General features: G+C 39.9%; 1 protein-coding gene across 4 annotated transcripts in view; it reads left to right on the forward strand.

The window, feature by feature from the left end:
* The window catches only part of arhgap42b (Rho GTPase activating protein 42b), an 80,594-nt gene that overhangs the window by 61,456 nt on the left and 5,310 nt on the right, over positions 1 to 13,828 (forward strand). For 2 of the 4 annotated variants that reach the window (XM_080288371.1, XM_026193698.2), the window contains exons 10-19: positions 453 to 562; positions 1,054 to 1,110; positions 2,723 to 2,801; positions 3,139 to 3,178; positions 3,491 to 3,553; positions 3,738 to 3,812; positions 4,296 to 4,380; positions 4,577 to 4,635; positions 5,708 to 5,813; positions 6,012 to 6,171. In XM_080288371.1, the coding sequence (XP_080144497.1) occupies positions 453 to 562; positions 1,054 to 1,110; positions 2,723 to 2,801; positions 3,139 to 3,178; positions 3,491 to 3,553; positions 3,738 to 3,812; positions 4,296 to 4,380; positions 4,577 to 4,635; positions 5,708 to 5,813; positions 6,012 to 6,171 (834 nt within the window). The remainder of the gene's footprint in view (positions 1 to 452; positions 563 to 1,053; positions 1,111 to 2,722; positions 2,802 to 3,138; positions 3,179 to 3,490; positions 3,554 to 3,737; positions 3,813 to 4,295; positions 4,381 to 4,576; positions 4,636 to 5,707; positions 5,814 to 6,011; positions 6,172 to 13,828) is intronic. The other 2 variants (XM_080288373.1, XM_026193699.2) reach the window with 1 other exon arrangement.

The following is a 13,828-nucleotide window of genomic DNA, read 5'->3' on the forward strand; positions in this document are numbered from 1 at the left end:
GAATGCGTGCAATCAAGTAGCTTTGTTTGGGCTGACAGCCCAAATCAATTTTTAGGCATATGAAGATTGCATCGAGCTTGAGTTTAGAAAGTCTGAACCACCAAAAAGAAAAAACTAGCCAAACAAAAAGAAGAAGAATTTTGCAAATCCAAACCACAATGGTAAATGTTCTGTTTTTGTTGTTGTCGATGATTACGTTTTTTTTCATTCGTTTTTCTCTTTTTTCTGTATTTCCAATCATATTTTCACAAAAGCACTGGACGCTCCGGATACATAAATCTTCTGGTTTCAAAGTACCTTCTGTGTCTCTCACAACAAACACACAGCATACATATTAGTCATTTCAGACTTGCAGAGCCGTGCATTTGCAATTGTAAATATATTCGTTTTCATTCCATAATCATTTTTCATTGTATTTTTAACTAATTAATGACGAGTGTGTTTATTTTTAGAATGGTCTTGTCGTAAATCAGCCAGAGGTGTTCAAGCTCAAGTCCTGCATTCGGAGAAAAACGGACTCCATCGACAAGCGTTTCTGCTTTGATGTTGAAGTGGCAGAGAGGTCTGTGATGTGTATCCCTGAAAATGTCTAATAGCTTTCATAGGCTGAAAACACATGCAGAATGTATTATGTATTGCCTTAATCACCACCGAGAGCCAAAAAGAAAAAAGAAAGTCATTGCACATCACCTGCTGAATACTCATATTAGTAAGATAGCAGTTGCACACACTTTTTTCTTGTTAAAACTAACTTAATATAAGAACGTCGAACTGCACGTGACATTTTGTGCTATGTTGAACTCACCAATACTGGAAATTAACCCAGATTCCCCCTGGAGTACACAACGTTTGAACATGCGAGAGCTGTTCAGGTTTGATTAACATCTTCAAAGACTCGGTTTAACAGTGTTAGACGTAATCAGCTCTGTTTGTGTCCTGCATGTTTCTCGAGTCCTCTCCCCCCGCTCCGTTTGCTGTATGTCTACATTATCATTATTTTTTTTTCTATTTTTGAACCCATCCCATCTTTTCTCTGTGTTCATGTCAATGTAGAAATGACATCTGTCGTGGAACTCTTTTCAGGCCGCTTCAGTTTTTCTGTAAAGTCCGGTATGTGAACTGACCAGTGCTGCCCTTTCAGTGCAGTTGCATGTGCTGCATGTGTCCTAATCATGTTGTTCACTCAATATTAAATCCAAACCTAATGAAATCCTGCTGCTTTCTTAGCACTTCACAAAATCTGACTTGGTCACTTGGTCAAGACACATTCTTAAATTATTTCTTCTTGTCTGCAATTACTCAAGTAACACACAATATTGAACTTAGAATTAATTCCTATTTTTTTCCCTTTCTTTTCAAAACCTTTGGCCATGTGGGAACATTCATAGTTGATTTGTTTTTAATGTTTCACGGGGAAATAGGATTACATATTGGGCAATGATCAGAAACCTTTAAGTAGCTGTCAGCTGATTAACACTGGCTCAATTGACCAAGCCATCCATTATGAATGCTTGATATCAGTTCTTTATAGTGATTTGTACCCCAGAATAGAGTTAGCACATCACTGTGTGTTAATGTTGCACTGCAGCAGCATTGCTCACGCTCGGTGAGTGTTGCTGAGCATGGACAATAACTGCAATTTATTTGCAGGACAACTCATTTATCATTAACTGCGCTGCCCCAAGGTGCGTGTTCTAACCACAAGGACAATGTGGGCCAAGCTCCAGTCAGCTTCAAGCTCATCCATTAATCCCCATTATAATAAACATGCTGTTGCCCAAGTTTAATCAGGCCAGCCATCTCGGAACCTCATTTTTAACGGGTTGATTCACCCGAATTAGTAAAGAGGTATCCAGCTATGCGGATACTTTTATTTGCCCAGATTCTGAGATAGCCATCTCTGAAACATCCTCTGCCAGCCCAATAAAAAGAATTTCATTTGAGCTGCTCGTAGCAATGAAAGAAGAGTTTCATTAAAAATTTACCAGCAACGTGTCTTTCATAAGGACTTAAGGGAAAATACATCCATTTAAAAAAATGATATGAGGTTGGATGAGGGTAGCAGAGATGCTGTTTTGGGAAAGAGATGTTGTTAAATGATTTGAGAGCAACACAAATATAAATATTTTCTTCTGCGTTCACCTGTATGGGTTTGGAGTCTTTAATATTGGACAACTTAAAAGCTGGTGAAATAAATGCTAAACTGTCTGCATGTCAAAATATCAGTAGGGGTGTTGTTAAAGGTGTAGCACTTTTTTTGTATTTTGGTTGAAATGACCTTTAACACATGCAAGCTGACACAGCTCCATGCTAGTACTAACTGCCACTACTGGGTGGGGTGACGTTTTTTGTTTGCCGCCATCATCAGATAGTGTTCTATAATTGTGTTACAGCCAACTGAAGCAGTGCCACAAATCAAGGCATAATGCCCCAGATTCTCACTATGCTGCACACAGTAAGGTGAAAGCAGATAAAGCTGTATGCATGTTGGGTGCAAAAATGAATCACTCTAATATTAAGAACTTGTAGCTTTTAATTGGAAGGGTAATGTGAAGCACAAAGTGAACTGAGGGCATAGATTGAAGTCAAGCATTTGCACATGAGCTATTTTAGTTACACTAGTCCTTTTATAGTGGTCTCAGCCAATATAAACATGGTCTGTCCAGGGGCCCCAAGGAAAAGAGATCAGACTGAGACCAGCTTTTCTCTTAAATCTTTCCAGGCATGGCGTTATGACACTGCAGGCACTGTCAGAGTCCAACAGAAGACTGTGGCTCGAGGCCATGGATGGCAGGGAGCCGGTAAGGAACTCTGCCTGTTCTTCTTTGAAATATTCATTCGGTGCTGGCTGCAGTTGGTCAGGTTTTTTTAAAGTCCTTTGTTTGGCAAGAAGACAATGCCAAAAATGAATTATTTGTCACTGGCACCCTCTTCTGGTGGCTTTCTGTAAGGTTTTTTGTTGTTGTTTTTAGGAAACCATGACCTCACCATTTACTTGTGCTAATAATAGGACAGTCTACTCAAATTAGATTCAGTGGGATTAAGGTTTTGACATTATCCTTTTCTTTCAGCGATTTTTTTCAGTATTCAAACTAAGGTAACCTTTACATTATAATGATTTTTGTAAACTCTCTCTAGATTTACAACCTGCCGGCCATATTAAGCAAAAAAGAAGAGAGTGAGTATTGTTTTTATATCTTTCCAAACTCCTTCAGGATTAAAATGTTTGCCTTTCAAATTCTTAAAACGTAAGATAATGAGATCAACAACATACACATATGAAAGAAATACTCGTTACCTATGACTATGCCTTTTCATTAATACTATAATTTTACATATGCCCACTCAGCAGGCATAGCACAGCCTCACAGTACAGGGCTGTGCTATTCATTTGAGCAGCGGCATAAGGGAGAGCTTATTATCCCACATGACGGGCGGTTATCCCAGGCAGTAATTGTCCTTTCATTTCTGCTCTTGTTTTGTGTTACAGCATATCTTAATGAGGCAGGCTTCAACTTTGTAAGAAAATGCATTGACCTGGTCGAGATGAGAGGTGAGGCGCTTCAATCTCTCAGCTTTCGTGTGTCAAATGATTTGAATGCAACCTGGTTGTAATGATTAACAATGTGCTCGTTAGTGGACTTGACAACACGTTGCACTGGCACGAGTCCTAAATAAACACAAAGTCTTAGGTCCTTGTTCCAATTCATCCTTTTGCTTTTTTCACTGCCACACAGGGATAAACACAATGGGACTGTACAGAATTGGAGGCGTCAATTCTAAAGTGCAGAAGCTGATGACCACAGTCTTTTGTAAGTAACTAAAATCAAAAGTATTATCAGTGAACTAATGTACCAAGTTATTCTGTAATTCACAAGTGTCTGAATGGTAATGTATGAATAGTTTTCTAACGTGATCTTTTCCAGCAGAGTGAGGAAAGAGGTCCTCCTTGTGGTAGGACAGTGTAACAGCAATTAGGCCTTATATTATGTTGTCATTATTTTATTGAATTACAAGGTAGTCTCGTCTGGATATATATATAACACATTTGTACAGGAAATGTCTGAATGAGTTTGTTAAATGTCTCTAAATCTTCACCCCCAGTGCTATTAGACACCACACACGTCACTATTTATTTTCAATTCTCCTTTGAGTCTCTTGACACAAGAAGAAAGTATTTTCGGTCCTCGGTTGAGCAGCTTGACAGGTCATGTCATGTTGTATTGGTTTCTTAAGACAATTTGCAGCTTAAACTTACCTAGTGGTCATATAACAATAAAACATCTTTCCAATAGCATCCAAAGCACCTGTGGATATGGACCTGGACCCAGACATGTGGGACAACAAAACTATCACCAGCGGCCTGAAGAATTACCTCAGGTCAGCTCGCCCCACCATCTACGTGCACTTAAATGTCAGGAGTCATCCTTGCCTCCATAGTGCCTCTTTGAAACCTCTCTGATGATAGTCATACATTAAGTGCTGCGACTGACTCACCAAGGATACCAGCTGCATTCACAGGACCTGTGTCACTCAGGAAATAAATTGAAACTGTTTCTTTTTTCTTTTCCATCAGGTGCCTGTCTGAGCCTCTAATGACTTTCAAGCTCCACAAAGATTTTATCATGGCTGTCAGTAAGTATAACATATTACATATTTTATCAAGTTCTCTATTATCCTTTCTTGTATAGAACAGATTAGGAAGATATTGGTACAATTCAAATCATATAGCACTAATGAATCGGGTGCATCTGATAACTAACTAATTATGTCAATTGCAAAGGTTAAGCAGGATTTATGTGAAGAGATATTGCATTAGAATTTTGAAAATCTTTATGAAACATTTTGAATTCATTTTAGAGATTTGAGCTTTGTGAGCACTACGTCTGGGTTATCAAAGCAGGGAAAGCAAATGAGTCAGGACTGATCTGATTAAATCATTTCTATCTGAGGAAATACTTGTATGGATCTCAGGTCATCTCAAACTGTGATGTCAGAGTGACTCGAGTGTGACTTTGTAATGAGAATAACTTTTTTTTTTTTACCGTAAAAACCGTGAACTTAAACATTTAACATAACTTAAACATTGAGATAAATTTGCTGATATGTCCACTCCTGGGAAGATTAGCAGCTGTCCCAAATGCTTTGCAGTTTTTAATAATCTTTCTCACTTCGCAGAATGATGCACATCAAATTGCAATTCTCACATAGATGGTCAGCAAAAGTTTCTTCTCGTCTTTCCTTCTTGGCACTGTTGCCAAAAATCTGAATGCTACAGACCTGCAAACTGCCAAAACGTTTATAGAGGTGGTCGCATTCGCTGATGATCAGTTAATCAACTGTGTTTGATTAGCAGCTCCTGGCTGCTGCTTACCGTGTTCATTTCAATGGAAGTAGTAATGGCGTAGTTAATTGTTTACACACTACTTGTGCATTTTGGCTTAGTTTTGGGGGTTAAGTGTCAGGGTTAGAATTAGGGTTATTTTTATTAAATAAATAATGACACAGTAATATGTGATGTATTGTTCATGTGAGGTTGTATTTACCTCATTTTAAGACCTGTTTAGGACCAGAAGATAAAACCTTAGAATTAAAATGGGATGCACTTTCTTTTTCACACAATTACATCTGAAATACAATTATTCCATAAGTCAGTAGTGGCCAGCATTTCTACTCTTCCCTCATTTCTATTTATTTTCTTTCTCAGAGTCCGATGATCAGAACTACAGAGTGCGTGCTGTCCATGCTTTGGTTCATAAGATGCCTGAAAGAAACAAGGAAATGCTGGAGTTACTAATAAAGCATCTTGTCAGGTACATGTTCTTGTAATCAATCAATTAACTTGCAGACTTAACGTTACCTGAAACTAATTAAAGTTATCTGAGGCACTGCACCGCAATTGCAGGCGTCTCGCCAACTCTCACTATCTCGTAGACCAAAAAATATCACCTCATGGTTAAACATGTGAATTCTTAGGACGCTTGTATGATGTGCTTGTCTTCTAAACGCAGAGTTTCTGCACAAAACCAGTCTAACCTGATGACAGTGTCAAACCTGGGCGTCATCTTCGGGCCTACATTGATGCGATCACAAGAGGAGACAGTTGCCGCCATGATGAACATTAAGTTCCAGAACATTGTGGTGGAAATACTCATTGAAAATTTCAACAAGGTGAGTCACAGTTTGACTTTGAATGGCCTGGTATGCTTTTAATTATATCTGCATCAATAAAAACATTCCTCGTGCAGCAGTTTTCTGAAGTAGAATATCCATATTTCCTTATTAGAACAGATTTATAGAAAGATCTCTTATGGTTTATAATCATTTTTCATGTTTCTCAAAAAACGACACCTAGACAGCAACAGATAGCAGAAGACACAGACGAGCGACAAGAATAATGCGTTTTATAATGCTATATGAACTTTCATATTCCAATGTTTATGTTAAATTCAATTGACATTTAGTCATGCGAATACATTGTTGCCACTAGTAGTATCATACATAAAGCACAAGCTGAAACAAATGGCTGCATCAGCTGTGTGTATTTGTGTATGTGTGTATTTCTCTGTGTGACTGTTTGCGCGCGCACTTGCGTGCATGATTGTGTGCTCTGTGCCGTGTGCTAGAGGCACATACAGTCAAACAGTTAGCAGAGGAGAAAAAAATAGCAGAAGCTGGCTCTGAGATGAAATGTAACAAGTGCACATATATTTGTTTCATTTTTTTAATTTAATTCGTTGCTTTTAAGCCAAAAGCTGAAGGCACCCAGTGAGTGAAAATGATTGCATTGGCTCACAACATTTGATGTGGCGTGCCTCTTTAAATACAGGATCCATGGAGGAGGTTTATTTCTTACAAGTGATGATGGTTAAGTATAATTTCAATTCAGTATAGCATTGTCTTGCTGAAACATGCATGCCTTCCTGATAAAGACATCTGCATCGGAGCATAGGTGGCTCTAAAACCCATCTATATATACCTTTCAACATTGAAAGTGTCACTCCAAAAGTGCAAGGTACCAATTCTATAGGCACTAATGCAGTGCCATACTATGAAAGATGCAGACTTTTTAACTAAGTGCTTATAATATGTAATGGTTCCTCTCCTCTTTAGTCCAGTTGACACTGCAGCCGTGTTTTCCAGAAAGAATTTAGAATTTTGATTTGTCTGACCACAGTTTTCCACTTTGCCTCGGTCCATTTTCAATTACCATTGGCCCAGAGAAGACTGCAGCATTTGTGGAGCGTGTTCAGATATGGCATCTGCTTTGATCCATAGAGCTTTAAACTGCTTTGTGGATAGCAGAGTGAACTGTGTTAAACAATAATTTCTGGGAGTGTTACTGAGCCTGTGAAGTTACTCTTAAATAACAGAATCATCCCTGATTTTAACACAGTGCTGCCTGAGCGAGAGAGTAGTATTCCCCCAACTGTTTCTTTTTTTTACCTCTTACTTTTCCAGCCTTTTGTCTCTAGCCAAACTTTTTTTAGATGTGTTGCTGGCCTCAAACTCAAAATGAGCTCATATTGTAATTAAAAGGGTATATTTTTAAATGTTTTCTATGTTCTATTGTGAATAAAACACAATAGACATTTACAATTGACATTTACAAATCATGCCATTATTTTTTTTGTTTTGTTTGTTTGTTTGTTTTTACATTATACACAGCGTCCCAACTTTTTAAGAATTGAGTTTGCACAGACAGCCTGTTGAAGAGAAACATCTCGCTGCCCCATTAAAACTACGAGGTTAGAGTAAAAGGATCAACACTATCAGATGTTTATATCATATCAGTTAAGAGTTCAAGACTCCTTCTATGTCAACTACCACAATTTTCCTCTGAAAGTGGAAAATGGTTTGACTTCCCACTGTCCCCCTAAGAGCAGGTTTCATGGACCTAATTTCTCTCTCCCACACTACCCAAAATCAGGAGCATTTGGGGGATTAAAGTGAAGCTGGATTTGGGACTTTCAGGGATGGGTCATGGCTGCAAATGCATCTCTCAACTCCTTGCCTCTTCTTTAAAATTGCCACAGTTAGAAAGAAGCTCATGGGGCTCTTCTCTGCATGCAGTGAAATGTCTGTGGGACATAAGGAAACTGTCAGAATGGAACTGTAGGAGTTCAATATGAGAGTATCTGATGTTAATATTAAACATTATTCACCACAACATCCAAGTTTGATAGTTAAAGGCCTAAAACAGTCAGCGACTATGGACCAGAAGGTCAGTTTGCATAACCTCAATCTAGAAGAAGGTAAGTTAACTACATCCTTGTTAGATTTGTATTGTTGATTGTCATTTATGCTTAGAAATATTTACTTATATATGCTTAGAGTTTTGTAATTAGTTGTAGATTGGTAGAGGTTTTGATCCTTGATAGTCTGCAAACTTTGTGTGTATTAGACAGCACTTTGGGAGCATGAGAGGTCATACCGTGTCTTATTGTTTTATGGTAGGATTAACGTAGTTGCGTCTGTTCTAGTCTAAGTGCTCTTTGTTTAGATGAACTGCAGGACTTCCTCACCGTGTTATCTAGGATGAACCATCTAGGGGGAGGGGGAGGCTACCCTCTTCCTGACCAAGGATGTTTGACCCTTTGATCAGCAGTACACACACACACACACACACACACACACACACACGGTACTCTTTGTGTGTATGTAGACGTCATATGTTAATGACCCTATGCATATTCATGTAACCTCAATAAAAGGATAGTGTACGGGAGAACGGACGAGAGCTACTGGGGTCAAGCGAAGGGACGGCGCTCTGTCCAGTCTCTCCCGTGCACGAGTACCATGAAGAAGTTTGCCTACTTGCGTCTTGCTTGCAGTGTAATTATATTGTCTTAACGTTCCAGCGAATAGGTTCAAGCTACAAACCTAACATCCTTGTTGCTATCACAGTGATTTTTTTCTTGTCTCTGGGTAGCATATGTTTCTGCAAGGAAGACATTCATACCCCTGTTTTATCTTTGATGAATCAACCCCTCACTTCTGAAGGGAGGGTGGAGGTGTCAGCATTATGTCTTAAATTCGGTGTATGGGCTGTCTTGTGAGGTGAATAAGCAATGGACAGAATCAGCTGACTCATCAAGAGAAATTGTAATGACGACCCCAACCATGTGCTCATTGTGCTCATGCTCCCTTTGAGCTTTATTGAACTATTTCAGTAGGTGTTATGGAGAATGGATTGTTGGACCCAACAACAATGTGCAGTTAAAAGTTAGAAGTTTTAATTTATCCACAGGATAATGCTGCTCAACAAACATTATGATGTCAGAGGTGAATGCACAGTCATTTGAAAACTTTTTCCTAGGGCATGAAGCGGGAGAAAGTTGGAGGTTAACACATTTGACTTGTGGCATTTCTGTATGTGGTCTCTCTGTGCACAGTTTAAGCTTTGCTGGCTCCCCTTAAAATCAAGATGCGTGGCTGCACCCTGAGTCAACACACTGTCAGTCTGCCCCAGGGCAGCTGTGGCTACAACTGTCGCTTGCCTCCACCAGTGTGTGAATGTGAGAGTGAATGAATAGTGGAATTGTACAGTGCTTTGAGGGCCCCGAAAAGCGCTATATAAATGCAAACCATTATTGCATTTATTTATGCGTTCGTGGCTCAAGAGTTGGGAGTTCGCCTTGTAATCGAAAGGTTGCCGGTTCGAGCCCCGGCTTGGACAGTCTCGGTCGTTGTGTCCTTGGGCAAGACACTTCACCCGTTGCCTACTGGTGGTGGTCAGAGGGTCCGGCAGCCTCACCTCTGTCAGTGCGCCCCAGGGTGGCTGTGGCTACAATGTAGCTTGCCATCACCTGTGTGTGAATGGGTGGATGACTGGATGTGTAAAGTACTTTGGGGTCCTTAGGGACTAGTAAAGCGCTATACAAATACAGGCCATTTACCATTATTATTATTATTACTATGCTCCATCATCTAAGACAGCATAGGCATCAAAGGTCCTAATCTTGTTTCTAAGTCTTATTTTAATTACCTTTAGTGTGACTTTAGATAATATAATCTGTGGGTTCAAGTGCATCACACTGGATATCTGGGTTCTCTTCATTATCCCTGGATGCTGACTTTTGCACCTAAAACAAACACCTGTTTTGCACCAGAGAATTGTGTGGAGCATGATACTGTAGTTGAATATGAGCCTGTATTGGGCCTGAGGCTGCTATATAAACTGCTGAGGTACACAGAAGTTTATATAGCAGCCACGGAGAATGTTACTGGAAAGGTAGGTAAAGGAGAACAAATAGAGTGAGGTTTCAGTAATAATGGGTGGAGGTCAAACTGCATATAATGCGGCCATGGCCTGCTGAACTGGTGGTAACTGAAAATATAGGCCATAGGTTGGCAAACTATGCTAAGCCCCTGCAGATACAGAGGGTTGGACTTGATAGGAACATACAAAGGAACAGATTGGTGGGATTTGGTCAGGAGGCAAATTATTTGGCCTTTAATGGGCACTTGAGGTGCTTGTAGAGCTGTAGATTGGCTTCTGGTATATAAGGAGAGAGAGGTTAGGTGTCAAAACTCACTTTGAAGGTGTATGAGAAGCCAATGTGGAGCCATAAGGCACACAAGGGGTAGAGACTGGATTAAATGGCACATAAGCTTTTGAGGCTCATGGTTCCTGAACCTGAGACTCCATTTGGGGGACTTCAGCAGGTCTTTTATGCTTATATGGTGCAAAGGTACAGTACCCATGACTATGAACAGAACAGGTTTGAGCAAACTGGCAGGATTTTCCACTATCAAGAGTGGATATGGATTCAGGTAAATTTGGTTCAGATCGTATGTTCTCATAGTGAGCTTCACTACTATCATTACAGAGGCTGGTTTATTCTCTCTCTGCTATTTTCTGTCTTATTAAATCAGTCTCGACTCTCTGAAATGGGTTCTACACACTTTCTTGGTTGCTTTAGGGCAGGGGTCACTAACAGGCGGACCGGGGTCCGAGTCCGGACCCAGTCGCCATCCTATATGGACCTGGACCTATAGTTAACAAAATATTAAATTATATTTAATTTTGACGGGGCGATTCAATTTTAAGCAGTAACCTTACATTGTATTAGACCAGGGAACATACTAACCAATTGTGTGCGAGTTACGCCACCCACGTGACACTACTTAGCCAATCACATCTGCGCATTCAAGGCGATCGCAAGGCTGAGTGCAGACACAGACAGACAGAGGAAAGACATGGTGAGAGGTGAATGACAAGCGAGACGATTAACGATACAGTGAGACAAGACGTGAGCGGGAGTCACAAGAGGTAAAACAACTATGGCGCTTTCAAAAAAGAGAAAAGTAGACACCGAAAATAGAACTTTCAAGACTGAATGGACTGACGCATATATGTTCATTCTTCCGGCCGCAAGCAGCAAACCAGTGTGTCTCATATGTTCAGAAACCGTGGCACTGATTAAAAGTGGCAATGTCAAACGCCACTATGAGACAAAGCACAAAGCTTTTGAACAATCATACCCACCCAAGTCTGAACTCAGGTCCCAGAAAATTAGCAGTCTCAGAGCCCAATATGATCAGTCCACAAGGATCTTAACCAGTTCTTTCACCGCCCAACAACGTGCTCATGAATGTTCCCTCAGAGTTGCTTGGATTTTAGGTCAACACAAAAAGCCCTTTGCAGATGCAGGTGTTGTCAAAGAGTACATGAGTGCAGTAGCAGAAACATTACTTGAGGGTAAACAAAAAGAAGAGCTTCATGACAAAATAAAGCAAATACCTATGTCAGCATCAACAGCCACAAAGAGAAGTGAATTATTAGCTCAGGATGTGCTATCCCAGCTGGAAGAAGCTATTCATAAGACACCATGTGTAGGCTTGGCTGTAGATGAGTCCACTGATGTGTCTGACAATGCTCAGCTGTTAGTTTATGTAAGGTTCTTCAACAATGATAAGAAAGAGTTCTGTGAAGACCTGCTAGGTGTAACTTCCCTTCACAGCACTACAAGAGGAGAGGATATTTACCTGGCCATTAAGGAAATGTTAACAAAGCGAGGAATAGAGCCAAACCAAGTGGTTTCAATAACCACAGATGGAGCCCCTGCTATGATGGGGAGAGAGAAAGGAGCTGTAGCAAGAATGAAAGAGGACAATCCCGAGCTAATCTCTTATCATTGCATTATTCATCAGTCAGTGTTATGCTCCACCCTGTCAGACGAGTATGCTGAGGTGATGAAAACAATGATGAAAATGATTAATTTTCTCAGGGCATCTTCTTCTTGTCAGCATCGCATGCTCAGGGAATTTCTCAGAGAAGTTGATGCACACGCTGATGATCTTCTGCTTCTCAACAATGTGAGATGGCTTAGCAAAGGCAGGGCATTGGAGCGATTTTGGTCCATCAGAAGTGAAGTAGCAGCTTTCTTGGAAGAGCTGGAAAGTCAAAAAGCAACAAACTTTTCTCTCTTTTTAAATGATGGGAAAAACATGGATATTGTGGCCTTTTTGGTTGATATCACTTCACACCTGAATGAACTGAATTTGAAGCTGCAGGGCAAGGACAATTCAATTTGTGAACTGATGACAGCTGTCCGCTGCTTTCAGAGGAAACTTGAAGTGTTCAAAGAAGACCTGCAAGGAGACTATGCACACTTCCCAACAGTGAAGGAACAGGTTCAGGGACAGAGAGATGTGTCCTCTTTTGTTGACTTTGTTGATAAGCTGATTGAAAACTTCAGCAAACGTTTTGATAGCTTCAGCTTTGGACAGCAGCTCACCATGTTCATAAAGAACCCATTTGCCATCACTGATGTCAGAGGGTTCTCAAAGGAAGTCACACAGCACTTCAAGTGGGCAAATGCTGGGCCTCTTCAAATGCAACTAATTGATCTCCAAGCAGATGTGGCCCTGAAAGAGCAGTTTGGAAGAACTGAACCTGCCATGTTTGGCTCCACATACAGCTGTGAGGCAGCTTTCTCCAAAATGAACATAATAAAAACTAAATATCGTTCCAGGATCACCAATGAGCACCTACACATGTGTATGAGAATGGCCCTGACACCATTCCAGCCCAGATTTAAAATCCTAGTAGAGCGAACTAAAGCTCAGTTCTCTCACTGAACAACAGAAAGTTGGGACGTGGAATATAAGGGGGAAAGAAAGAGAAACTGTAAAATTGTTAAAATGTTTTGAGGTTATCTGTTGAAAATGTATTGAGACTGTTTAGTCGAGATGTAAAATGTAAAGAAAAAGGGAAACTTTTTTTTTCTGAAATTAAGCACTTTGTTTTAAGATGCACAATTTAGCCATTTTATTTATTTTCTCTAATTCATTTTAAACAGCAGCCCTATTTCTAATGTAGGCCTACTGTGTGTTTCAGTGTTAACAATAAATTTTGTTGAAATGTTTTAACTTGTATTTTCATTGATTTGACAGTCTATTGTTCATACGTTCAGATATAAATAAAAATTTAAAAAAAAGGTTGCTTCTCTATCACAATCATAACGTAAGTTAGACATTATGATGTCCCGGACCTCTGCTTGAGAAGATTTTCTCCAACTGGACCTCCTCAAATTTTAGTTTAATACCCCTGCTTTAGGGGCTCGCCCTGAAGTTCTACTTTTTTAGTCTCAGAGATGCACTGAAGGCATCAATGCTGCTTCTCATGATCTTTTGGGGTTGCTTCTGAATCCTTTCCAGCTCAAATGATCAAGAAAAAAACTACAGAGATGTTTGTACTGGTTTACTGAACACCCAGTGTCATAGCCCAAAGGCTGTTTTAAAGGTGGACAATTAATGGCAGTTAGGTAGCTTGTTCAATAGACAAGCGATTGTTTTTTTACACTTGAGATATCAAATTAAA

Source organism: Astatotilapia calliptera, chromosome 14 (assembly GCF_964374335.1).
Source record: "Astatotilapia calliptera chromosome 14, fAstCal68.1, whole genome shotgun sequence".
In the NCBI taxonomy this organism is placed as follows: Eukaryota; Metazoa; Chordata; class Actinopteri; order Cichliformes; family Cichlidae; genus Astatotilapia; species Astatotilapia calliptera.